Source organism: Callorhinchus milii, unplaced genomic scaffold (genome assembly GCF_018977255.1).
Source record: "Callorhinchus milii isolate IMCB2004 unplaced genomic scaffold, IMCB_Cmil_1.0 Scaffold6, whole genome shotgun sequence".
NCBI classification, from domain to species: Eukaryota; Metazoa; Chordata; class Chondrichthyes; order Chimaeriformes; family Callorhinchidae; genus Callorhinchus; species Callorhinchus milii.
In genome coordinates, this window is record NW_024704747.1 from 1,235,335 (window position 1) to 1,262,164 (window position 26,830).

At 51.7% G+C, this 26,830-nt stretch overlaps 1 protein-coding gene across 1 annotated transcript; it reads right to left on the reverse strand.

Moving 5' to 3' along the window:
- Positions 1–13,369: 13,369 nt before the first annotated feature.
- On the reverse strand, positions 13,370–26,610 carry wnt10a (wingless-type MMTV integration site family, member 10a). The gene is made up of 4 exons (XM_042336405.1): positions 26,425–26,610; positions 24,022–24,284; positions 17,894–18,270; positions 13,370–13,837 (listed from the first exon to the last, which is right to left on the reverse strand). Exons 1-4 carry the CDS (start codon positions 26,472–26,474, stop codon positions 13,370–13,372), a joined length of 1,158 nt encoding a protein of 385 aa, XP_042192339.1. The 5' UTR covers positions 26,475–26,610.
- Between the last annotated feature and the right edge of the window lie 220 nt (positions 26,611–26,830).

Here is a 26,830-nt window from a genome sequence, read left to right on the forward strand (position 1 = left end):
TCGCCTTATCACGTCGTCGCAAAGCGCTTCGCAGGATTCTACTGTCAAGGGCAGTGACTGTGTGTTTCGTAGGAGAACTCAGCAGCCGATTTGCCCACAGCACCATCGTGATAATGATCCTTGCATTTGATGTAGCGCCTTATCATGTTGTTGAGGCGTCTCAAAGCGCTTCACAGGATATACAGTGAAGTGGAGTGACTGTGTATTCTGTGGGCAGCCAACTGCGCACAGCAGCGTCCCCACAAACGGGCGTGGATTGAGTGATCGATTTTTTTTATTTGGGAGGGATTATTACCCCCGGAAAGCAATCCTCCAATCCACTAACAACCGGGTTCCTACTCACTGCTGGTAAACAGAGGCGTGTGTGTGGAGTAAGGGAACTTGTCCGAGGTATCGTCCTGCCCGGGAATTAAACCCGGGTCCTCTCACTTGCGAGGCGAGAGCTCTAACCACTGAGCTACGGGACAAGTAATGGCTGGAACCGGGTTAGCAGGAGGGGAGGTTGAAGCCATGACACGGGGACTTGTTTAAGCCGCCGTTTGATGGTGTAGAGGGAGGAAGGTCGGGCGATGTTCTAGAAGGATGAGATCAAATGAGCCAAAGGACTTACTTCATCCCAATCTCCGCTGTGAGCTAAAGCTTCTCTGGTGCTCCTCACGGCTGCTTGTCATTTACAACAGCTGCGGTCGGTCGGTCAGTCAGTCAGTCGGCAGCAGCCCTGGGAATAGGAGCTCAAGTCAACACAGCGGCTCAATTGATTTATAAATGCCAACAGAAGGGAGTTCTCCTGGTGCCCTGACCATGCAACCCTGCAGAGTGTGTGTGTCTGTGTACACGTGCATGTGCGTGTATGTGCATGTATGCAAGCCTGTGTGTATGTGCACGTGTGTGTATGTGGGTGGGTGTGTGCGTGCGTGCGCGTGTGAGACTACATGTGCGTGTATATGTGTGTATGTATACGTGTGTGTGTTTGTGCGTTTGGAATTCTCTCTCCCAATCCCTCGGCCTTGCTGCCTCCCTCCTTCCCCTCTTGTAGATCACCACCGAAGACCTTCCTCTTCGACCAGTGCTTACGGTCACCTCCCCCCCCCCACCGGCTCGGTGTCAGGCTCCGCCATTGTTAAGTGCTCCGAGACGCTGTCCTGCGTGAAAGGCGCTGCGTAAATGCAAGTTCTCCATCTTCTGGCAGGTGTCTCAGGTTAAGTGATGAGGGCCTGAAGCCAGTCCCTGGTTGTACTGATCGCAGCATGTGTTTGGACTCCTTACCCTGGCTGATTACTCCTATCCTTTGCGGGACTAATTAACCCTCTCCTACCCAGATAAAGTATTATAATAATAATAATAATCCTTCCATTCTGTAGGCGAAACACAGCTCTGTTCGCACTGAGGGATTATTACCCCCAATCCACTAACAGCCGGGTCCCTACTCGCTGCTGGTAAACAGAGGCGTGGGGAGTAAGGAAACCTGCCTGAGGTTTCTCCCCGCCCGGGAATCGAACCCGGGTCCTCTCGCTTGTGCGACGAGGGCTCTAACCACTGAGCTACAGGACTCCAGGCTGCCAGGAATCTTCACTCTGCGAGTTCTACACTCCAAACAAAACACACAGTCACTCCATTTTAAGTGTATTCGGTGAAGCCCTTTGAGACGTCTCAAAGACGTGATGAGGCGCTGCACCGAATGCGAGGGTTATTATTATTAAACTCTCAGAACTTAGAGACACACAGAGAGATCCAAAGAAAGTGCAGACAGAACCTCATTAGATTAACCTTCTATTGATTTCTGAAACGCGGTAATTAAGACGGTTTGGGTTTTGGACGGACAGACAGGTTGGTGGTAGGGAAGGGGAGAGGAGAGGTGAGTGGTGAAGGGGGGAAGGGGGGGGGGGGAACGAGGGACTGGGTGGTGTGGGGCTCGAAGGATAGGGGTTGGAAAACCCCACACGGATTCCGAAGCTCGCAACTTCCAGCTGTGCCCACCACATGAGAGAGCCGGGAACTAAGAGAAAGGTAATGAGAGCCACTGAGTGTCAACCATTGACAGATGCTGCCTGGGAAGATTAAAGCAGACAGTTTATCACCGTGTGACTGATGTCTGGAGAGCCCGATGAGCAGAGTTTTATCTTATAACAGCAGGAGCTCAGCAGCGAGAGGGACTCTCAGCAAAGAAGCATCTCTGACAATATTAACCAGTGAACAAACAGGCGCGGGCGATATCAAATGTTGATCATTAATGATAGTAACCCTCGCGTTTGATAGAGCGCCTCATCACATCACATCACATCACATCGTCGAGACGTCTCAAAGCGCTTCACGGGATACACCGTGAAGTGCAGCGACTGTGGGATTTTGTGGGCGAAACGCGGCAGCCGATTTGCGCGAAGCCACATCCCACTTTCCTGGGGCGAATAATTCCTTCCAAAAAAATAATAATCATCATTTGGTCACTTCAATCCACGGCTGTGTGTGTGGGTGTGTGTGTGTGTGTGGGCGGGGGGGGGGGACGCTGCCGTGCGCAATCGGTTGCCGCGTTTCGCCCACAAAACACACAGTCACGACACTTTACGGTGTATCCTGTGAAGCGCTTTGAGACGTCTCGAAGGCGTAATAAGGCGCTGTGTCAAACGCGAGGATTATTAATATTATTATTAGGGCTTAACCTACCTGTGAGGTTGGCTCGGGGCCAGGGGAGGGGGCTGGGGGTGGGTTGGGGGGGGGGGGGGATGAGTTAAGTGGCCTCTGTGATGTGGCCTTGACTGTCAGTAAACACGGATGGCCATGTGTGCAGTCACTCGTTACAGAGGAGAGGAGAAATATTTTTTAATAAAAAAAAATCCTTAATTCCAGTCTCTATTTGGAAGCCATTTGCTATTCCCGGGCCAAGGGGATTTCACGCTCCTTCCCCAGATCGTGGCAGGAAATTATTCCCCTCCCCCTCCCCTAAAAATACATTTGACTTAAAATTTACTCTCGACTTCCAGCCACCAGAATTTGAAACCGAAAACTTCCCGCGACGCGAAGAGACAACAAGATGGTGGTGGGATGGAACCGTTCTCTGGGTGTCGGAGGGACGTATGTTCTTCTCCGAAACCCCCACCACCACCGCCCGCGCCCCAAGTGGCCATTTTTGGTCTCAGCCACAAAAGGAACGCCCATCAATACGGTCGATTATAAGAACATAATAATAATAATAATAATAATCCCTGCATTTGATTATGGGGTCGTCTCACGTCTTCGGGACGTCTCAAAGCGCTTCACAAGATACACTGCAGAGTGTAGTGACTGTGTATTTTGTGGGAGAAACGCGGCAGCCCATTGCGCCCAGCGACGTCCCCACTAACAGTCCTGGATGGAGTGACCGAATTCTTCTTCCTATTCCCCCCGTAAAAGTGATCCACCAATCGACTAACAACCGGGTTCTTACTCACTGCTGGAAAACAGAGGCGCGCGCTGCAGTTGGGGAAAGAGAATAATAATAATAATAATAATAATAATCCTGGCATTTGACCCAGCGCCTCATCACGACTTCGAGACGTCTCAAAGCGCTTCACGGGATACACTGTAAAGTGGAGTGACTGTGTGTTTTATGGGGGAAACGAGGCAGCCAATTGCGCAAAGCAGCGTCCCCCCTCCAGCCGTGGATGGAGTGACCATATTCTCTCTCTCCCCCTCCCTCTCTCTCTCTCCCGGTGTCCTGACCGACAATCCTACAAACAAATCTGCTCGTGGCCGCGCGCGCGCGTGTGTGTGTTTCTGTTGTGGGACGTTGCTCTGTGACAAAATGGCCGTCTTCCTTCCCTCGCTCACAAATTCACAGTCACCGCACTTGACAGTAATTGCTGGCGAAGAGATCGGAGGTATTTTGACGTGATGAGGAGCTGCAAAGCTGACAGGATTTTTTGCTTTGGAGCGAGAGACACAGAAAGAGAGAGAGAGAGAGAGAGGCAAAGACTCTCGAGGTAATGTGCTGCTGGAATCCACAGACTTTTTGTTTAACTGTGGAAAAAAATATTGCCCTCAGGCCGTCAGAGAATGTTTCTCCTCAAGAGAAGCTCTTAACTGTTACCAGATCATTCTGGCTGGGACTTAGGCTTCAGCTGTCCTCGTTAGGTCAGGAAGGGAGGGCGGAGTGGGGGGGGGGTGAGGGGAGAGTGGGTTGAAGACGTTACAACAACAACAACTTGCATTTACCCAGCGCGCTTCACGCGGGGTCTCGGAGCGCTTGTCAGTGGCGGAGTCTGACCTCGAGCCATGGGTAGAGGGAGGGACTGGGGGGAGGTGACCATAAACACGATCGAAGAGGAAGGTCTTCGGGTGGGATTTGATGGTTGGGAGGGAGGGGGCGAGGCGGAGGGATTGAGGGAGAGAGTTCCGGAGTTTCGGAGCGTCGTGTAGTGGCTGAAGGCACGGCCACCGATGGTGGAGCGGAGGGGACGAGCGGCGAACAGGAGGCCGGAGGCAGCCGAGCGGGGGCAACGGGTGGGGGAGTTGGGGGTAAGCAGATCGGAGAGGGAGGGAGGTGTCGGGGAATGAAAACAAGTGAGGATCTTGAAAGCTGTTACCGCAGCGATGGTTTGACCTGACAAGCTCTCTGGGCCAGGAAATGGGGGCACTAGACACGGGAGTTATAATAGAATAATAGTCAAAAAATGTGCTGCTATTTTCACCGTAAATGTTTCTGCAAACACACACTAGAATCATACAATCATAGAGTATTACAGCACGGAAGGAGGCCATTCGGCCCATGGTGCCTGTGCTGGCTCCTTGGAAGAGCTGCCCAATCAGTCCCACTCCCCCCGCTCATTCCCCAAAGCCCTGCAAGTTTTTTCCTATCCAATTCCCTCTTGAAAGTTGTCATTGAATCTATTTCCATCGACCCTTTCAGGTTGTGCGTTCCAGACCGTAGCAACTCTCTGGGTAAAAAAAAATGTCTCCTTGTCTCCCAAGTAGGAACCTGGTTGTTAGTCGATCGACGGATCACTTTCCGGGGGTAATAAGGTCTCCAAAACAAATTGGGTCACTCAATCCACGACTGTGTGTGGGACACCTCTGTGCGCAATTGGCCGTTGGGTTTCACCCCCTTTGCGCGCAGCAAACAGCCGCGCAGTGAGTGACCTGTTTTATTTGGGGGATTGTTGGCCTGGACGCCGGGGGGAGGGAAAGAGAGAGAGAGATAGAGTGCTCGTCCCTGCGCCAGACTGTTTCTTAATCAACATGAGGAATATTTGAAAGACAGCAATGGTAGCTGTGCCTTTCCTTCCATTGGAAATTAAACTTTCACCTTAATAAAAACAGCACATTAATCAGATTGTAAAGAGCTGACAAGCTATAATTATTCTCTAAGGTGATTCGGATCCATTAGGTGTTAATGAACCATTAACAGATGACATGGTGGCGTTGGCACATCACACGCAACAGCAACAACTCGCATTTATATAGTCTTCACAAAGGCAGCGTCTCGGAAACCCTGAGGCTGAGCGAGGGAGCGAGGGGAGGGATCTGTCAGCGCAGACAAAGATCTGCAGACGGGTAAAGGAAGGGCAAGTCCCGTAAGGTAGTGGTTAGTGCCCTCGCGTCGCAAACCGCAAGGACCTGGGTTCGATTCCCGGGCGGGGCGAGACCTTGGGCAAGTTTCCTCCATCCACCCACCCAGTGTCACACAAACGGTAGTGGAACTGAATGACCCAGAAGGGATTATTATCCTCGGAAAGCGATCCGCCGATCGACTAACAACCGGGTTCCTATTTACTACTGGGGGAACAGAGGCGTGTGGGGTGGAGGCAGGAAACTTGCCCAAGGTATCGCCCTGACACCCCGGAAATCGAACCCAGATCCTCCCGCTTGTGAGGCTGGTGGCTCTAACCACATTACAGGGACTCACGAGCCTTGTGCAAAGCTCTCGATCAGCTCCCAACCCCTCCTTCTCTCCCTCCCTCTCTCCCTCCACACCTTAGCTGCCGTGTCCTATGAGCAGACACAACAGGCACCTAACGCACACACACTGAGCAGTTCTGGGTGAGAACGACGCCTGTCTTGTACGAGCTTGTGAGACCACATTACCCAGAGCGGCCACATTCCTTCCCTGTGCAGAGGGATTCGTTGGGTTTCATCAGCCCAGACTGAGACCTGAGCGGCAATCAAAGCGCGTCCCAGGATAGTCCTGGGATCAGGCATCGCAGAGTCACATCACAAGCTCTCTCTCTCTCTCTCTCTCCCACGTTAAGCTGTCAAAAGACACCGTCCTCTGGCTAAATGCTAAACCAAGCTTCCCCACCCCACTTCTCCACCTGTCAACTCACTTTACCATACACACTGTGAAGCACTTTGAGCCTCGCTTCAACAAGACGCGCAAACTCAAGGATTGTTATTATTCACAAAGGGATGGGAGTTGTTCTCTCTCTCTCTCTCTCTCTCCTGGTGTCCTGGCTGACGATCCCCAGATCAAATCGTTCACTCTACTTCGTGGCTGTTTGTGTGAGAATCGCTGCATGCAAATTGGCTCCTGCGTTTCGCCCATGAAATACACAGTCACTGCACTTTACAGGGAAATCCTGTGAAGTGCTTTGAGACATTCTCTGGCCATGAAAGGCGCTGTGTCAAATGTAAGCGTTATTATTATTATTATTGTTATTATTTAATGTCCCTCCTCTTCAAGAGTCTTTCCCAGCCCATCGCCTTTCATCAAGGAATTGACAGTCTGTCTCAGCAACGGTTTGTGTAGAGTCTGTCAAATCCCCGATTAAAGGAATATTTATCCCAGATTCCCAGCCTCAACTCTGTGTGCAGAGACTTAGAAACATGGAAACAGGAGGAGGCCATTCAGCCCCTTGAGCCTGTTCCGCCGTTCTATAGGGCTGATCTGTACCTCAAGTCCTGCCATTGCGAGGGCTGTTTTAAGCACAACTGGAGTCTGTCCAGCAACAGAGGAACTTCCTGAGATTTTACTTTTCAAGAGCATCTTTTCAAGAAAGGACATCCTTACACAATAGCAACAATAATATTAATAATCCTTGTATTTGACATAGCGCCTCATCACGTCTTCGAGACGTCGCAAAGAGCTTCACTGTGAAGTGAATTGACTTTATACTTTGTGGACGAAATGAGGTGCCAATTGCGCACAGCAGCGTCCCACAAACGATCATGGATTGAGTGACCAAATTATTATTATTTTTTGTAACTTGCGTTTGAAGGGATTACTACCCCCGGAAAAGCGATCCTCCAATCAACTCCAGTAGCAGTTCCTACTGCTCGGTAAACAGAGACGTGCGGAGTAAGGAAGATTGGCCTGAGATTTCGTTCAACCTGGGAATTGAACCCAAGTTCCACTCGCTTGCGAGTTGAATACATTAACAGCTAGGCTACAGGACATTTCAAGTAGCTATCCAATTCTGCTTCCACCACCCTTTCAAGCAATGCGTTCCAGACCGTAACAACCCTTACTCAGAACATAGTAATAATATAATCGTCTCGGAAAGTATTAGGTTGAGGTTGGTTGGCAAGAGCGGTTGGCGAGGTAAATATACAATTAATAATAAAATGAAAAGTCAGGTAATATTATCACAAACGCCCACGTATGGCTCATTCACATTTTTTTCCCCCTCTCTCATTGATTCTCAGAATCTCTCTTTCTCTCTTTCTCCATTCCTGTCCTGAAGGCGTTTGACTCACTGGGGATCAGAGAGAGATTTCTGGTGCCAAATGTGGCTCATTTGATCTCCTCCCTACAGAATATCAGGCCTGACATCTAACCATTTCTGCATCAAAATGCTTCTCAAATGAGTCCCAGTGTCCTTGCCCTCTCTATTCCTTCTTAGTTACCCTCACATTGCACCTGCTCTTTCCCTTCCGGTGAAGAAATCCAGTCACTCAATCCATGACTGTCTGTGGGACGCTGTTGTGCGCAATTGGCTGCTGCGTTTCACCCACAAAATGCACAGTCAACTGACTTTGCAGTACAGCCTGTGAAGCGCTTTGAGAAGTCTCGAAGACGTGATAAGGGCTATATCGAATGCAAGAATTATTATTATTAAATGCTTGCTGGTGTCTGTCCAAAACTTGTCCTTCGACAGGTGCGAAATAATATTAATCCTTGCATTTGATATCGTGGATTGAGTGACCAAATTTTTATTTGTTAGAAAACAATTTGGGGAGAGATTATAGTCCCTGGAATGCCATCCACTGATCGACTAACAACAGGGCTCCTACTTACTGATAGGTAAACAGAGTAAGGAAACTTTCTCTTTCTTTCTCTCACTCTCTCCCGCTCTCTCTCTCATTCTCTTTCGCTCACTGTCTCTATTGAAAGTTGTCTTATTTATTCAGTGATTCACACTCGGAGCTGGATTAACATGCAGTGAATAGGTCATGTGGATGCTCGCAATTATCTGAATGCCTGACATTCTGCCTTCGACTTCCCTGACATCTCTGTGCTTGGACCAGGGCTTGCCTGAGCATGGCTTGCCCAAACCCCTTTTTATTTCAAAATAAGTAATAATCCCCCATTCTTGGCCAAGTAACAGTCGGGTCGCGTTGTGATTAATGAGGATGTTAAAATGCACTTCCGTTGCCGGAGGTCATCGGGAGATATTAATAATAATAATCCTTGCATTTGACCTGCGCCTTATCACGTCATTGACATGTCTCAAAGCTCATCTCAATAAAGTGATTATTGACTGTATTTTGTCAGCAAAATATGGCAGCCAATTGTGCACAGCAGCGTCCCACAAACAGTCGTGAATTGATTGACCAATTTATTTATTTTTGAAGGGATTATTACCCCTGGAAAAGCGAGCCACCAATTGACTGACAGCCGGGCCTTACTTACTGCTGGGTAAACAGAGGCGCGTGTGTGTGTGCAGTCAGGAAACCTGCCTAACGTTTCGATCCTGACCCGTCCGGGAATCGAACCCGGGTCCTCTCGCTCGCGATGGCGAACGCTCTAACCACTACTCTACGGCACTCCACGAGTCCACGGTGTTCTTAAAATACACAAAAAAAGTTTTTTTTTTGTCTTTAAGGACTAAAACTGGGGAATTTCCAGCTGGGAGATTGATGTGAGTGACGAGGACAAACACTCTGCCCACTATCTGCCTCCGGCACTTAGAATCTAGGGCTTTGATCTCCTCATCTGAATCCGTTTCAAAATTAAAATCTTTCAGAGGATTTTTCCTGCGAATGTTTTTTTTTGTTAAAGATACAAACCACAAGTGCCCGAGCTTTCCAACTCTACGCTCCTGTTAACCCTGCAGCCAAACCCCTAATGGGTAGGATGGTCCTAACTGGACGAGCAGCAGAAAAGCTTGGCCAGACAGCCCTCTCAATGGCAAACTATGCGCTTTTTCCTGGTTAAACTCCACAGTTACCTCAACCCGCACTCTGGACTCCCCCCAAGCCTCCCCCCTGCATCAGTTTGGTTCGAATTGTACTTTGCTGGAAACCCTTCCCAAGCTTTTAACAACAAACAGATGATATTTACACAGCGCTTTTCAGGTCAGGAGGACATCCCAAGGCGCTGGACAGTGAAGGAGCCCCACCTCCATTACCCCTCTTACCCACCCCCCCCCCCACCACGCCTCTCTGTATGCCTTATCCCACTGGCTCCTATCTCAATACTCCGTCCATCACCTCCGCTGCCTCTCCCCTTTACGATGGTTCCATAGTGCTCCGTATCTCAATAACTATCTGCATTGATGTTTGAATTCGCATCTCGATTCCCAACTCGAGGGCAAAAACTCAGCTGTTTGTTCCCCAGGAGAGAGACCCCCATTATCCAACTCCGGACTCCATTCCATTCACAAACAGCTCTCCAATCACATGCTGTCCCGCCCAATCGTTGCTCCCCTCTCAGCCAATGGGAGCGGGAGGGGGTGTGAGGGCGGGAGGTTTGAATGGAGGATTGGTGGCTGTGCTGTTACTACATCTGCTGACCTTGTCTCTCACACACATACACACACACTTACATACACACACACACTTACACACGCATATACGCACACAGCGCCAGAGGGTAGGGGAGAGGATTGACTGACTCACCTTAAAATTTCAGCCTCGTTCCTCTATGTCAAGATGGTCCAACTGTTGGCCGTGGGCTGATTCCATCCTGCGCCCCCAGCCCCCCCCCCCCATTTTATCTGGCCCACCCACTCCCTCCATAATCTGTAAATGTTATGTTGTGCTTCTGGAAGCGAAACACAAAAATATTGCTTATGTGGCCCTCAGATGCTTCTCAACTTAGGGTATCCGGCCCTCAGCAGCCAACAGGTTAGTGGGGTCCGCAGATGCCAAAAGCGGCTTGAAAATTATGAAGTGGCCAAGTGGGAAATTAACAGATGGGACATTAAGCCGAGCTCCCCATCTGTTCCTTGTTCAGGTGGACGTTAAAGATTGCTTTCCGGGGGTAATAATCCCTCCAAAAAAAAAATTAGTCACTCAATCCACGACTGTGTGTGGAACGCTGCTGTGCGCAATTGGCTGCCGCATTTCGCTCGCAAAATACACAGTCACTAGACTTAAAGTAGATCCTGTGAGTGGTGTTACTGGGGTAATGCTGCCCCTTTATACACATTCCCTCGTTCTCTCTCAATGGGAGAGCCGGGTAAGGAGGCACAGCAACAATTGAGTGCAGCATTGAAATCCCTGGGTACTCGTCCACACCCACACAACAGGAGAGCAATAAACGGCCTACAGGACATTCTGAGTTCCTGCGGTGTAAACTGACCGGACCTGATCTGCAAACAGTCACTCTCCTCCTTGGGGAGATAGAGGGTTGTTTGGTGGGGGGAGGGTGGTACGTGGGGTCTCCTCTGGACTGACGTCCTTGGCAATGGAACATCACAATCAATTCTGGCCTCTGTTACAGTCTCTTATCCAATTCCTGAGCCTGGTGGGTCCACTCTACACAGGGGCATTGCTGATGGAATCCCGTAGCTCAGTGGTTAGAGCACTTGCCTCGCAAACGAGAGGACCCGGGTTCGATTCCCGGGCGGGTCAGGGCGAAACCTTAGGCAAGTTTCCTTACTCCACACACCTGCTTACCAGCGGTGAGTAGAAACCCGGTTGTTAGTCGATTGGCAGATCGCTTTCTGGGAGTAATAGTCGCTCCCTCAACCCCCTCCAAAACAAATGTGGTCACTCGATCCACGACTGTTTGTGGGACGCTGCTGAGGGCAATTGGCTGCTGCGTTTCGCCCACAAAATACACAGTCAATGCACTTTACAGTGTATTTTGCGAAGCGCTTTGAGACGCCTCGATGACGTGATAAGGCGCTGTATCAAATGCAGGGATTATTATTATTACTATTGTTTCCCTCCGGACTGGCCTGGCCCTGCCCTACATGGGGGATGATGGGTGGGACAGAGGAACTCTTGTCAGGAGAACTTTATAGCTCCTAAAACACCAGCTAACAGATGCACAGCAAAGGGTGGGCCTTCACCAACCTTAAAACGCCAATTAACGGCACTTAAAAGCTCACATTTGCTGATAAAGACAATCCTGAACCTCGTGAGTAAGGAGTGAAAATATTCCGATTAAAAGCGAAAAGCTTTTCTTTCTTCCCTTGGGAATTTTTTGTCTTAATAGTTAGTTTGAGCTGCTGTTTTTTTGGGGGGGAAATAAAACTCCCGCTTGGTTGTTTCGCCTCACTTTACAAGGTTTGATGTTGTAATTATAATGTTCTTTGCACTTGACACAGCACTTTATCACGTCGTTGAGACGTCTCGAAGGGCTTCACAGAATATACTGCAAAGTGAATTGACTGCGTAGTTTGAGGGTGAAATCGCGCACAGCAGCGTCCCCACAAACAGTCGTGGATTGAGTGACCGAATTATTATTATTTACTCATTTTATTTTTGAAGGGATTATTACCCCCAGAAAGCGGTCCACCAATCGATTAACAACTGGGTTCCAATTTGCTGCTCGGTAAACAGAGGCGCGTCGAGTAAGGAAGTTTGGGTGGGGAATCCAGAGCGAGGGGGCATCATCTTAAAATTAGAGCTAGGGCGTTTAGGAGTGATATTAGCGAGAGTTTTTCACCCAAAGACCAGTGTGAATCTGGAACTCTCTCTCTCCCGCCCCCCCAAAAGGCTGTGGATTATGGCTGGAATCCATTCACGTTGTCCAGACTGAGGTCTATAGATGTTGGTCAGGTCGGGGGATCACGGGGATACGGGGCAAAGGCGGGTAATTGGAGTTGAGCTGCGGATCAGCCGTGATCTGATAGAATGGCGGAACAGGTTTGAGGGGCTGATGACCTCCTCTTCTTCCTGAGACGCTGACCCTCGGTTCCCATCGACTCCGATATTTGCCTCAGCATTTTGAAGACATTTCTAGCCACATCCTTCAGAAGTGTACAAGTATCCGTTATATTAAAATAAGTTATAATACATTAAAACAACAACATTTTTTTTTAAACACACGATTCCAAATAATTACACTTTTTTTTCCACTCTCTCTCTCTCTCTCTCTTTCTCTCTTTCTGTATATTTTTTTTAATCTCTGTTAAAAGTCTATGATTTCGACCTGAGTGCCCAAGTCTGTCAGCCACACAGTGTTTTTTTTCTTTCTTTCCGCCAGGCAGTGAAATGATTGATGTCTTCATATATATTCTAGATATATATATGTGTATATATATATATATAATTGTATTATATATATGCTGTGTTGGACAAGAGGCATGTATTAGATCAGAGGGTGGTCCAACTGGCGGCCCGCGGGCCGCATCCGGCCCATGGGATGACTTTGTCCGTCCCGCCAACCATTTCCAACTTCAATGTCCGACGAGCCAATACAAGCGACGGTCACGGGGGGGGCTCAGGCTCCACCCGGAAACGGGACTGGCCAATCGGGATGAATATATTGCTTATGTGGCCCTGGACCTTTCCCAAATTCGGCCCTTGGCAGCCAAATGGTTGGACCAACGCCGTGGATTGGATAAGTGTTTTGATGCATTGGGAGATGAGCAGTGATGTCTTCTGAATGTGGACTGGACGAGCCTGGGATGGTGGGGGGGGGGAGTGAATGGGAGGGGTGGGGTGGGTGAATGGGGTGCGAATGGGAGGGGGGGGGGTGCAGAGGAGGGACGGTGTGTTCTCAATCTTCCACACACTCTTTTCGCCAAAACTCCTTCCCTTTGGAAGCTGAAAGCGATGCGGAGATGGAACATTATCTGTGGCTGTGTCTCGGCTCGGGTTCGTTTTCCGTTCCTTCTTCTGTTTTGTTCCGATATATAAATTTTGTTTCTCTCGCGATTCGATTCGGGGGGGGGGGGGGGTGGGGTGGAGGGGGGGTGGGCGTCTGGGAGGGCGGGGAGGTGCGGAGAGGGAGGGTTTTAGGGTGAGGAAGGGAGGGAGGGGAGGGAGGGAGTAAGCCCCTCTCTCATTTGCAAACACTGACCCACTCCGTCACCCTGCACTCCTCACAAGCCACGTAACAACACCAGTGGAATTTGCAGTTGCAGCGCTCGCTCCTGGTCTGGCGCAGGATGTTGTGGCCTCTCCCGCAGCACAGGCTCTCGCAGTTGTCCATCCCAGGGCTGGTCTTGTTGCAGATCCTGCCCCTGGTGCCCGCCGAGTCCAGGCGAGGCTCCCACTCGCAGAAGTTGGGCGACTCTTCGAAGAAGACCAGCTCGTTGAGCATGGGTCTCCTCCTGTGAAGGTGGGGGGTGTTGTCCACTTGCCCCGCGTTCCTGTTGTGGGCTTTGATCAAGCTGGCGTTGTAGAACTTCTGCTTGAGGAGCGTTCCCACTATCCTGAACTCGGGGGTGACCTGCCAACACGTCTTCAGCTGACAGCTGCCGGATGTGCCGTGACACTTGCACTTTCTCTTCATGTTGTCAGCGATCATCTGTGGGGGGGGGAGAGGGGGAGGGTGGGGGGAGAGATGGTCAGTCAACAACAACTTGCATTCACACGGCGCTCCTCACACAGGGCAGTGTCCTAGAGCGCTAGACAGCGGCGGAGCACGACACCGAGCCGGTGGGTGGGAGGTGATCGTAGACACGGTCGAACAGGGAGGTCTTCGGGCGGGCGTGACCTGAAAATGGGGCGGGAAGTGGGGGGGGGGGGGGGCAAGGCGGAGGGATTGAGGGAGAGAGTTCCAGAGTTTCGGGGAGTTTGCGTCTGAAAGTGTGACCGCCGATGGTGGAGGGACAAGAGGGACAAGCAGGAGGCCGGAGCTGGGGAGTGAGCAGATGGGAGAGGGATGGAGGGAGGGAGGTGCCCGGGGCGTGAGGGGATTTGAAAATTGATCATCTGGGCGGCTAACCAACACTGACTCGGAGCTACTGTATCTGGCACCCAGAATTACCCGTTTGTTACACTACACACAATGTTCTTCCCAGTAATAGTGACTAAGTGGGAGAGTTTGGCCAGACAAGCTACACGGTTTTAGCTGGTTAGTCTCCAGCAGTTTCCCCCAACACACACTCTGGGCTCTCCCACACCCCCACCCCCCGCCGACAAGCCTTGGCTCTCGCCAACCTCCGCCTAATACTTTCCAGAATTAGGTAAAACAGGATGTGTCCCTCCAGGAAGAGGGAGAGAGAGAGAGAGAGAGAGAGAGAGAGTGTATTCCATTCCAACAATCTATCTCTGGGATTTCCATGTGATTTCAGAAGGTTGTGGGTTCAAGTCCCTATGTGGGGACTTGGAATCACATAGTCTCAGCTGATGCTCCAGCCCAGCACTGGGGGGTGGGGGGTGTTGTATTGTCGGAGACGCCGTCCTTTGGATGAGAAGTTAAACCTCACTCCCCGTGTGGCTGTTCGGGTGGACGTTAAACAAAATTACACAGTCACTACACTTCCGCAGTATATTTCCGATTTACTAGAAGGTCGACGGAGAAGCTTAGAGACCACCGCACAATGTGCGTCTCGCAAGCAAAACAGGAGAGGTTACAAAACACCCTCAGAGAGAGAGAGAGAGAGAGAGAGAGACGTCTCCTCCACACATGTGGATAAAAAACACCACCATTTGAAAACGTAAACTTGTTTCTTTGGTAATTATATTTAATGTGGCGTGTGTTTCCGCATTAAATGACAGATGTTTGAGTTGAGCAACAATGTGACTGAGCGAGCGAGCGAGCGAGCGAATGAACGAACATGTGTAGTGAGTCAGTGAATGAGTGTCCATGTGCGTGTGTACGTGTGTGTGTGTGTGTACGTGTGTGTGTGTGTGTGTGTGTGTGTGGAGCATAGCAGTCAGTAACTGGTGGCATAGGCTGTGATTAAAGGAGAGGGCTGTAGGCTTTATGGGCTCAATTACAGCTTACGCTCTACAAGTTTATCATAAGGGTTTCATTACGATTTCTTTTCAAAACCATAAACAACTATTTTGCAAAGGGGGAAGGCGTGCGTGAGTGTGAGTGAGTGTGAGTGTGTTGTGTGTGTGTGTGCGTGTGTGTGTAGGGGGCGGTGGAGGGGGGTGGAGAGGGAAAAGAGTTTCCATCTGTACACTTCACAGAACCAGTAATCGAGGAGTCAAAGGTTCCCAGGTGACCTGCCTGGCAATGGAATATGGGGATTGAGCCCCCCCCCCCCCCCCCCCACCCCCACCCCTCTCCCTGTGATGGTCTCTAGTCCCCGGTTCCTGAGCCAGGAGGGTGGGCAGTGTCCCAGGGCGCTCGCTGCTGATGGCAGCACAGCCCGGCCCGGCCCATCGGCAGGACCTGGAAGGGCCGACCAGTCACTGGGGGCAGTGAATCCTCCGCCCTCAGCTCCTGGTAACCCCACAGCCAAAGCCCTAACTGACGGGGAGGGTGGTCCTCGCTGGACAAGCAGCGGGAAAGCTGCCGGATAGTGATATCAATGGCCGAGCTGTGTGGGTTTAGCCGGTTAGACTCCAGCAGTGACCCCACACACACAGTCTGGGCTCCCCCCACCTCCCAAGCCTTGGCTCTGGTCAACCTGCGCCTAATACTCTCCGGGGGGAGAGAGAGAGAGAGAGAGAGAGAAAGAGAGAGAGAGCGCTAGACACTGAGCCAGGCTGGGACGCAAAGTATATAACAAATGACTCAGTCCCACAGAATCCTCTGTGAGTATAAACTCGTCATCAGAAGCTCTTCTCTGCCCTATCTGCTGATAACAAAACTTCACTTGGTTTCCTGCTGGAGCCGCCAGCCCTCCCAACGCTGGCTGAGAAAACAACAGCAGCGTATTTAAGGGCAAACTTGATGCGTACGTGAGAGGTGGGGTAGGGGGGGCGGGAGAGAGAGAAAGAGAGAGAGAGAGGGGGGGGGGATAGAGGGCTGAAGGAGAGGCAATTTGGAGGGATCTGTCCCCATGTGGTACAGACTTCTTGGGCAGAATGGTTGTGTAACTCTAACGTCCTGATCCCTTTCTCCCCACTCCCCCCAAACCCCCCCACCGCGCGCACACGCACACACACAGACACACGCACATACTCACTCTCGGCTTAGATGCCAACGTCTTCTTTCAACAGATGAACAAACACTTTGTAAAACAATGAAGCCACAGGAACCCAAACGCCCTTCAGCACTGACAGCTCAGAGACAGCAATCAGCGCCCCATGACCGGACATTATGTCACCCCCCCCCCACCCACCCACCACCCTCCCCCATCCCCCATCCCCGTGTGTGGGTGTGGGCCACGGTCCCGCTCACTGCTGGACACTTTAGCCCAATCGTGGGTCTGGGTTAGTCTCTCCTCGGGTAAAGGGAACAGAACCTTAACAATGTCACTGTCATTAAGTACCTTAATAACGATAATAACCACTGAGTTGGATACAGCGCCTTATCACGTCGTCGAGACATCTCAAAGCGCTTCACAGAATATACTGTGCAGTGTAGTGACTGTGTATATTGTGGGCCAAACGCAGCAGCCAGAGCAATGGCCCACGGACAGTCGTCGAATGAGCGACGGATTTTATTTGGGGGATGGGAAGGAAAGGGCAGAGACTCCTCACTTCCCCTTTGCTCTGCACTTTCTAATCAGCTGCACGACTTAGCTGGCAAGAACAGCGCGATGGAGCCAGGGAGGGAGGGAGGGAGCCAGGGAGGGAGGGAGGGAGGGAGCCAGGAGGGAGGGAGGAGGGAGGAGAGCCAGGGAGGGAGGAGGGAGGGAGCCAGGGAGAGAGCGAGGAAGAGAGGGAGGGAGGGAGGGAGGGAGCCAGGGAGGGAGGGAGGGAGGAGGAGGGAGCCAGGAGGGAGGGAGGGAGGGAGCCAGGAGGAGGAGAGGGAGGGAGGGAGGGAGCCAGGGAGGGAGGGAGGGAGGGAGGGAGGGAGGAGCCAGGGAGAGGGAGCCAGGGAGGGAGGGAGGGAGGGAGGGATGAAAGTCCAATCCTTGCATTCGATATTGGGAAGGCGTCTCAAAGCGCTTCACAGGACTCAATAGCAACTGCATCTCATTTGCACACAGCAACAACACCCAACACACAGCCGTGGAGCGAGAGACCGATTTTATCCGGGGATTGTTGGCCAGGACACCGGGAGAGAGGGAGAGAGAGAGAGAGAGAGAGAGAGAGAGAGAGAGAGAGAGACTCCCTTTCCTTTTCCATCAGCCCTGCGGGAGATCTTTAACGTCCACCTGAACAGCCGGACGGGGAGTGAGGTCTAACGTCTCATACGGAGGGCGTCTGCAGCAATACAACACCACACCCCCCCCCACCCACCCCAGCGCTGGGCTGGAGCATCATCTTAAACTGTGTGACTCCGAGTCCTAAGGTGGGGGCTTGAATCCAGAACTTTACACCCCCCACCAGCCCCCCACCCGACAACAACAACAGCGTTATGCAGCGCCCCTCACTCAGGGTAGGGTCCCAGAGCGTTTGCTTGGTTGCTATGATTACAGCCCCCACCAACACAGTTGCCATGGTTATATACCCCCCTCCCCCCAGGGGATGGAGATGGATCGAACACAGACGGACAGACAGACAGACTCCTCACCTGCCTCCCCACCCGGTTGTTGTGAAGCCTCATCCTCGAGTGGATGTCCCTGTAGGTTTCCCTGGAGTCCAGGAATTCCCGGGAGAAGCGCTCGCCAAAATCCATGTCGGGGCTGCAGCCCCCCCACTCCCAGGACTCCTGGAAGCCGGCTGGGGGCCCGGGAGGTGGGTGCTCCAGGACCCCGTGTACCATGCCCTTGCCCCGGTTCAGGGCCTCCAGTTGGAGACGGTTGAGCTTGAGCCGGAAGGCCTCCTCGTCCCCCCTCCGCTGGGCATCACACCCGCAGGCCCTCAACTTGCCCAAACTGCAGGCGTTAGACACCGCGTGGACCACTCCGGCTGCAGCGATGGCGTAAGCGTAGGCGCTCTCCTTGAATCCTGGAACGACAGAGAAATGGGAGTGAGCGGGAGGGAGGGAGGGCGGGAGGGTGGTTGGGAGGGAGGGAGGGAGAGATGGAGGGAGGCTGGGAGGGATAGAGGGAGGGCGGGAAGGAAGGCGGGAGGGAGGGAGAGATGGAGGGAGGGTTGGAGGGAGAGAGGGAGGGTGGGAGGGAGGGATAGAGGGAGGGCGGGTGGGAGGGAGAGATGGAGGGAGGGTGGGAGGGGGAGAAAGGGAGGGAGAGAGGGAGGGAAGGCGGTGAGGGAGAGATGGAGGGAGGGTTGGAGGTTAGAGAGGGAGGGTTGGATAGAGGGAGGGCAGGTGGAAGGGAGAGATGGAGGGAGGGTGGGAGGGAGGGAGAAAGGGAGGGAGAAAGGGAGGGAGGGAGGGACGGTGGGAGGGAGGGAGAAAGGGAAGGTGGGAGGGAGCAAGGGAGGGAGAGAGGGAGACATCCTCAGCAAAGTAACTATCGGGTCGAGTTGCGATCGATGCAGATTTTAAAGTACAGTTCGGTTGCCTGAGATCATTGGGAGATATTAATAATAATAATAATCCTGGCATTTGACATAGTGCCTTATCACGTCGTTGAGACGTCTCAAAGCGCAGCTCAATAAAGTGTAGTGACTGTGTATTTTGTGGGCAAAGCGCGGCAGCCAATTGCGCTCAGCAGCGTCCCCCACAAACAGCCGTGGATTGACGTGACCAATTTACTGGAGGGACGATTACCCTCGGAAAAGCTACCCTGCCTGAGGAGCCCTGTGGTGAATGCGAGTCGTTGTTGTTGTTGTTCCCGCTGGGGGCGAAACCCCAAAGTCGTCACTGCACTGGAAGAGCAAACGAGCAGCTCAGAAGATGGTGGTTGAGGGCGGACGGCTGTTAGAATGGAACTCTCTGTTGAGACGCAAACAACGTCTAAAAAGGAACCGGATTAATATTTGAAGAGGAACAATTTAGAAAGGGTGTTGTGTAAGAGCAGCGGACGGGTAGTGGGGGGGAGCGAGCACCGGCACAGACACGACGGGGAGAGGGCAGGGAATGGGATCGGGAGCTTTCCGACTGTTTGTGGGACGCGGCCGCACAGAAACCGGCCGCTGCGTTCCGCCCACAGAATACGCGGCCGCTGCACTGCGCTGCGATGCACTTGGGAGACGTCTGGACGACGTGATCAGGCGCTGTGTCGAGTGCGAGGATTATTATGCTATTTGTGTCCGAATGGGCTTAACAACGAGAGAGAGAGAGAGAGGTAAAGACGTATGGATATTTGGAGAGAGATATAGCGAGACACACACACACACACACACACACAGACGGAGAGAGTCAAGAGAGGGCGATAGACACACACACACGCGCGCGCGCGCACACACATAGACACCCATGCTCACACACGCGCCCGCGCCCGCGCCCGCGCAGGTAAACGCAGGTAAACGCAGTGACGGGGATGGATTGCCAGTTGGAACGATGTCAAGCGAGCGAGTTGGGTTTGACGGGAGCCGCGCCCTCCTGGGTCCTAGTGCCGCCTGCCCAGACTCGCCGGGCCGTCGCTCTCCCTCCGAGTGAGTGATCGAGGAGAAGAAGCAGAGAGCGAGAGAGAGAGAGAGAGAGAGAGAGAGAGAGCGAGCGAGCGAGGCCCGCCAGTCACTGGAAGCCGTCCAAACTAATCCTGGCTCCTGCGGCAGATTGTGACTTGTCTCGGCAGACGGTTCGAGGAGGAGAGTGAGATGGGAAACGAGATCTGCCGTGAAGCTGAAAACATCCACTCACAGACACAGTCACTACACTCCACTCCACAGAGGAATCCCATCAAGTCTCCCCCTTCGGGACATTTCGTCCACAATAATAAGATACTGTATTAAAGCGTAGGATTATCATTCATGTATTATATATATATATATACACACATACGCACAACTTTAAATCATACAACAACAACACATGACATTTGCACAGAGCCTGACTTTCACGTCGGGAGGACGTCCCAAGGCGCTGGACAGTCGGGGATTTGGACCCAAAGCTGGGGGTTGGGATCGGGAGGGGGTGGGGGTCTGGGAGGGTGGGGGTCGGGGAGGGTGACCGAAGGCGCGGTCGAAGAGGAGGGTCTTGAGACAGACCTTGAAGGAGATGAGGGAGGGGGCGAGGGGAAGGGACTGTGGGATGGAGCTCCGAAGGGTGGGGGAAGAGGTTCAAGGCTGGTGGTGGGTGGGTGGGTGGGTGGAAGGGGAGACAGGGCCGGGCAGGGGACGTGGAGCAACTGTTTGTGAGCGAGAACGTGGAGCGTTAGACACAAGTGACCCATAAGCAATAATTATTATCAACGTGTTGCATTAAAATGTATTTGCAAATGAAAGCTAGAAAGAGAGAGAGAGAGAGAGGAGGATGGAGGGAGAGAAATGGAGGGATAGAGAGGGGTTGGTCAGGATTCCATTCCATTAACTACTGATATTTATTTCTCTTTCGCAATTTCTCTCTCTCTCTCTACGACAAACACAACTTGGATTTATACAACACCCCCCCCCCCCTCATGCCGGGTAGCGTCCAGGAGCGCTCTCGCTCACTCGCTCACTTTTGCTCTCCCTCTCACTCTTGGTCTCTTTCTCGCGCTCTCTCTCTCTCCCACTCCCCCTCTCTCTCGCTCGCTCGCGCTCTCTCGCTGTCCCTCTCTCCAAATCTCTCTCTCTCTCTCTCTCGCTCGCTGTCTCTCTCTCTTTCTCTCTTTCTCTCTCTGCAAATTGCAAGCAGACTTTACAGTAAATCTCTCAGGTTCACACAGGGGAAGGTGATGAGGTTCGGAAAATATCTCGACATGGAAAGCCTGTGTGTTTCAGCCTCCCTTACCCCCACACCCACCACCCCCCCCCCCACTCTTTCTCTCTCTATATATTTAGCCGAGGAGAGAGACTATCGGAGGCGAATGGGGCTCAGCAATAATTTAAACGTGGATGGCACGCACGGATGAACTGATGCCTGGAGAAAGTGGGAAAATCAATGAATGATTCAGACGCTCTGTCACTTTGAGTGCTGGGCGACACAGGACACGTGTAATAACGGGAGCGGAATCAGTTACTGAGCACAGGCACCGCGCTGAGAGCGAGCATCATCCGCTGACTGACTGCACCTGCCCCAAATTCCACCCGGTCTCAGGCCCTGTGAGATACCCAGACAAGAGAGAGACACATAGACAGAGAGAGAGAGAGAGAGACAGAGACACACTACAGAGAGACAAGAGAAAGGGAGAGAGAGAGAGACACACACACACACACACAAAGACCGAGTCAAGACAGGGATTTAGAGAGACATACGCAGAGACGCACATACACACATACATAGACACAGAGAATGAGAGACAGACACACACACGCGGACACACATATTAAGAGAAAGACACACACACACACAAAACAGAGAGGGAGACTGAGACAGACAGTGAGAGACGGAGTAACTCCAGACACACGTTGATAACAGAGCCACGGTTAAACTTTAAGAACAGGTGGAAGTATATCAGTTTGGAAGCCAGTTTTCCACCGTTCTTAAAAGTCTCGTGTTCTTTCTCTCAACGTGTCGAGGCTACACTGACATAATAATAATATAATAATAATCCTTGTATTTGATACAGTGCCTTATCACGTCTTCGAGACGTCTCAATGCGCTTCCCAGGATACACTGTAAAGTGAATTTTATGGAGTCCTGTAGCTCAGTGGTTAGAGCACTCGACTTGCAAGCGAGACACCCGGGTTCAATTCCAGGCAGGTCAGGGCGACACCTTGGGCAAGTTTCCTTACTCCACACGTCTGATAATAATCCCTCCCAAACAAAACAATAATAAATTGGTCATTTCAATCCATGACTGTTTGCGGGCACACTGCTGTGCGCAATTGGCTGCCGCGTTCGCCCACAAATATACAGTCAATTCACTTTACAGTGTGTTCTGTGAAGCGCTTTGGGACGTCCTCCCGACGTGAAAAGCGCTATATCAAATGCAAGGATTATTATTATTATTATTATTATCCAGTGAAGTGCTTTAAGACGTCGAGAAGACGTGAAAAGCGCTATATCAAATGCAAGGATTATTATTATTATGCAATTGACTGTGTATTCTGTGGGCGGAACGCGGCAGCCAATTGCGCACAGCAGCGTCCCCACAAACAGCCGTGGACTGAGCGACCAAATTATTAGTATTTTTTGTTAAGTGGATTATTCTCCCCGGAAAAGCCAATCGACTAACAACCTGCATACTGGGTAAAGAGAGGCGTGTGTGTGTGTGTGTGTGTGTGTGTGTGAGAGAGAGGAGTAGGAAACTTGCCTGAGGTCTCGCCCCACCCACCCGGGAATCGAACCCAGATCCTCTCTCTTGCGAGGCGAGCGCTCTAACCACTGAGCTACAGGACTCCACAAAAGGATAACGCTGCAAAGCGTTGTGGCTGCGTGTCTCTGTGGGAGATGAAAGCTTCTCCACACTCCTTTATTGTTGTATTTACCCACTTCGTTATTTTTTTTCTCTCGGGTTTCCGAAAATCGCGACAATTTATAGCCACTAAAGTCATAACATCTCACAGTTCTGCGCAGGAGTCACCCTACACAAATCAGGGAAACTTCCTGTCAGGCTCAAAGCTCTTTATGTTGGGAGAGGGAGACGGGAAGCTCGGTTTTTGCTTATTGCATTTTATCAAAGTGAAGGTGCCACGGAAACCGGGGGCTAATAATAATCATAATAATAATAATAATTAATAATAATAATTCTTGCTGTGTGTTTCATGCAGTGTATCCTGCGAAGCGCTTTGGGATGTCTCGACGACGTGATGAGACGCTACATGAAGGCCAAGGATTATTATTGCCGTCATTAACGGCCACCGAGTCAACGTCCAATTCTATCTGTCGGTCAGGACACCAGGAGAGAGAGAGAGAGAGAGAGAGAGAGAGAAAGAGAGAGAAACTCCCTTCTCTTTTCCAATAGTGTGGCAGGAACTTTAACGTCCACCTGAACAGGACACAGTTTAACTGGGTTCACAGTTTAACGTCTCACCTGAAAGACGACACCTCTAACAATTAGCGCTCCCCCTCTGCCTTCCCTCCCACAGCGCTGCAATGGAGTGTCAGTTTGGACTGCGAGCTCACATTCCCTGTGAAGCATTTTGAGACGTTTTGATGTCGAACGATATCAAACGCTAGAATTATAAGTAGTAATATTATCACGGAGCGAGCTGACATCTCTGCTGGAAAGCGGATCCGCCGCGAATCAATGACAAGTCTACAGACGCTCACACACTCCACGCAGCCACTTCACTCTACAGTTTATCCCGAGTCACATAATAACCCTAACAACAATAATAAATCCTGGCATTCGATGCGGCGCCTTATCACGTCTTCCAGACGTCTCAAAGCGCTTCACGGAATATACTGCAAAGTGTAGTGGCTGTGCGTTTTGTGGGCGAAACGCGGCAGCCGACTGGGCACAGCAGCAGCGTCCCCCACAAACAGCCGTGGATTGAGTGACCAAATTAGTAGATTTTTGGAAGGATTATTACCCCCGGAAAGCGATCCGCCAATCCGCTGACAACCGGGTTCACACTTAGTGCAGCGTAAACAGAGGGCGTGTGCGTGGATTAAGGAAACTTGCCTAAGGTTTCGCCCTGAGCTGCCCACTCGAACCCCGAGACGAGCTGCTAACCATTACTCTACAGCGCCTTATCGCTTATCCCCACCCCCCCATGCCCAGCTGGGAGGTGAAGGGGGGGGCGTGGGGGGGTGTCCTGTACCTCGGCTGAAGACCACACTGTCGTAGGGGATCTTGTTCTTGGTCTCCAGGCTGGAGCAGTTCCAGCGATGGTTGCGGAACTGACTCTCGCACTCGTGGATGGCGATCTGGATTCCCTGGATGGCGGAGGCCGTCACGTCCGGGTTCTTCATGCACACCTCCAGCTGCCGGCGGGTCAGGCTGGACAGCGTCAGGCAGACGGTGTTGGCCGTCAGCACCGGGTCCACAGGGATCTTCAACCCCAGGATCTCGTTACACAGTGCCCTGCGGAGGGGGAGGGAGTGGGGGGGAGAGAGAGAGAGAGAGAGGCTAGTCAATAACAATAACACAACAACACATGACATTTACACGGCACCCGGGAATGGGGGAGAGAGCAAGTCAATAATAATAATTGGTATGATAATAATAATCTTCGCATCTGTTGCAGTGCCTTATCATGTCGCGAGGACGTCCCAAGGTGCTGGACGTTCAGGACACGAGAGCTGGGGGTTTGAGGTCAGGAGGGGTGGAGGGCGGGGAGGGTGGGTTATCAGTCGATTGGCGGATCGGTCCCTGGGGTAATAAACCGTCCACAACAAATGTGGTCGCTCAATCCATGGCTGTTGGTCAGACACTGCCATACACGATTGGCCGCCGTGTTTCGCCCACAGAACGTTGCCCACGATTCACCTCCTACCTTTCCCTGCTCCCCTCTTTCGACTTCTGCCCCACTCTCACCCCCCGCCCCACCACCCCCCCGTTTGGGGGATATAGGGTCTGTGAGCGTTAGGAAGGGCAAGGACTGATTGGAATAAGATTCAAGTGAATGTGAGTTGCTCTCACACACATGTACGCTCACGCACGCACGCGCACACACACACACCATGCACACGCACATACATTCTCTTTCTGGGTTCAAACCCACATCACAAATCCTAGAGAAGGATCGAAGCAGTCAGCTGTTGCCTATGGCTGGGTGGGTTGTCTCACACACACACACACACACAAACACATAAATACACACAACACACGCATAGATACACTCACCCACACACGTAGATACACACAACGCAACACACACGTAAATACACACACCCACACACATGGATACACACAACGCAACACACATAAATACACACACACACACACACACATACGCATACACTGGATACACACAACACGCGCACAACCACACACATGTAATCACGGACGCACACACAACACAAACACACACAACCACGCATGCGCACACGTGCACAAAGCTAAGGTAACTAGAGCCCAACCTAACCAGAACCTGCCCAGGTTAAGAAATCAACAGCTCTGAACTCCTTCCCCTGGACTTGACAGCTGGCAGCCAGACCCAATGAAACCCAATTGATTTACAAGCCAACAGAGGGAAGCGGGAATAGGAGAGGGGGAAGGGGAATGGGGGAAAATAAGAAGAGGGATAGAGGGGAAGGAAAGGCACGGGGAAAGAGAGAGAGGGGGAGAGAGAGAGAACTATTCGCCCACAAAATATACAGTCACTACACTGTGAAGCACTTTGAGACGTCTCAATGACGTGATAAGGGGCATGGATTATTATTATTATTATTGAGGCTTCAGTTGACTCTCACTCTTTTCCTCATGAAACACTGTGCTTAGGGGTCAATCTGACACACATTTGGGGTCAAAACAACAACTTGTATTTACACTGCGTCCCAGAGTGCTTGACAGCAGCGGAGGGGGGAAAGGGGGTTAGGGGAGGTGACCGTAGGCATTGGTCAAAGAGGAAGGTCTTCAGGAGCGACCTGTAGATGGGGCAGGGAGGGGGTGGGGGGAGGGCAATGCGGAGGGATTGAGGGAGAGTGTTCCAGAGATTCGGGGCGTAGTGGCTGAAAGCCCCGTGGAACGGAGGGCACGAGGGAGAAGCAGGAGGCCGGAGCCAGTCGAGCGGAGGCAGCGGGCGGTGGGTTGGGGTGGGGGGGTGAGCAGGTGGGAGAGGTCGGGAGGTGCCGGGAGTCAAGGGATTTGAAGACGGGTTGAGAGGATCTCCGAAACGATTGAACAAAACAAGTCCAACACAAGCCCTCGCTCTTACCCCCCCCCCCCCCCACCAACGCTTGACTCCCAATTGGTATCCAACTGTGACACGTTATCACCCACATGAAACTGCAGGCGGCGTCACTGCCCTGAATTAGCACAAGGAACGCGCGTTAAGGAACGCCGCAAACTTGACCCCCCCCCCAAAAAAAAACGTTGCGTCGGACGCGAAATCGAATCGGGTATCGGATGGAAAAGATTCGTTAAATGTGTGGATGTGAGGGGGTAATTCTTGTGTGTGGGGGGGGTGGGGGGGGGGGTTGAAGGGGAGGAGGGAGGGATTGTGTTAATGTCGCAATTGGAGTGATAAATGGTTGTCAAAATGCGTTGGATTCGCTCTTACCTGTGCACACACAGCGTTATAGCCAATACAACACCAAATAGCAAAGCCATCTTCAGGGCAGTTCCCAGGTCACAGGACAGAGAGAGATGGAGATATTGTCTCCCTGACCCTCTCCCCCCTCTCTCTCTCTCTCTCTCTCTCACATGTAAGTAACTAAATAACTGTACAAATGCTCCCCCAAACCAGGCTCATTCCTCACGTCGTTTGCTCTTCTTCAATTGCTGATTTCTTCTCTTCTTTTTTTTCCTCTTTCTCTCTCTCTCTCTCTCTCTCTCTTCTCTTCTCAAAGAAGAAGGATCCAACCAGTCGGTGTTTTCCTTCTCTTCTCTCTCTTTCTTTCTTTTTCTCTCTCTCTCTCTCTTATTTCTTGCCTTCTTTCTATCTCTCTTCTTCCTCTCCTCCTCTC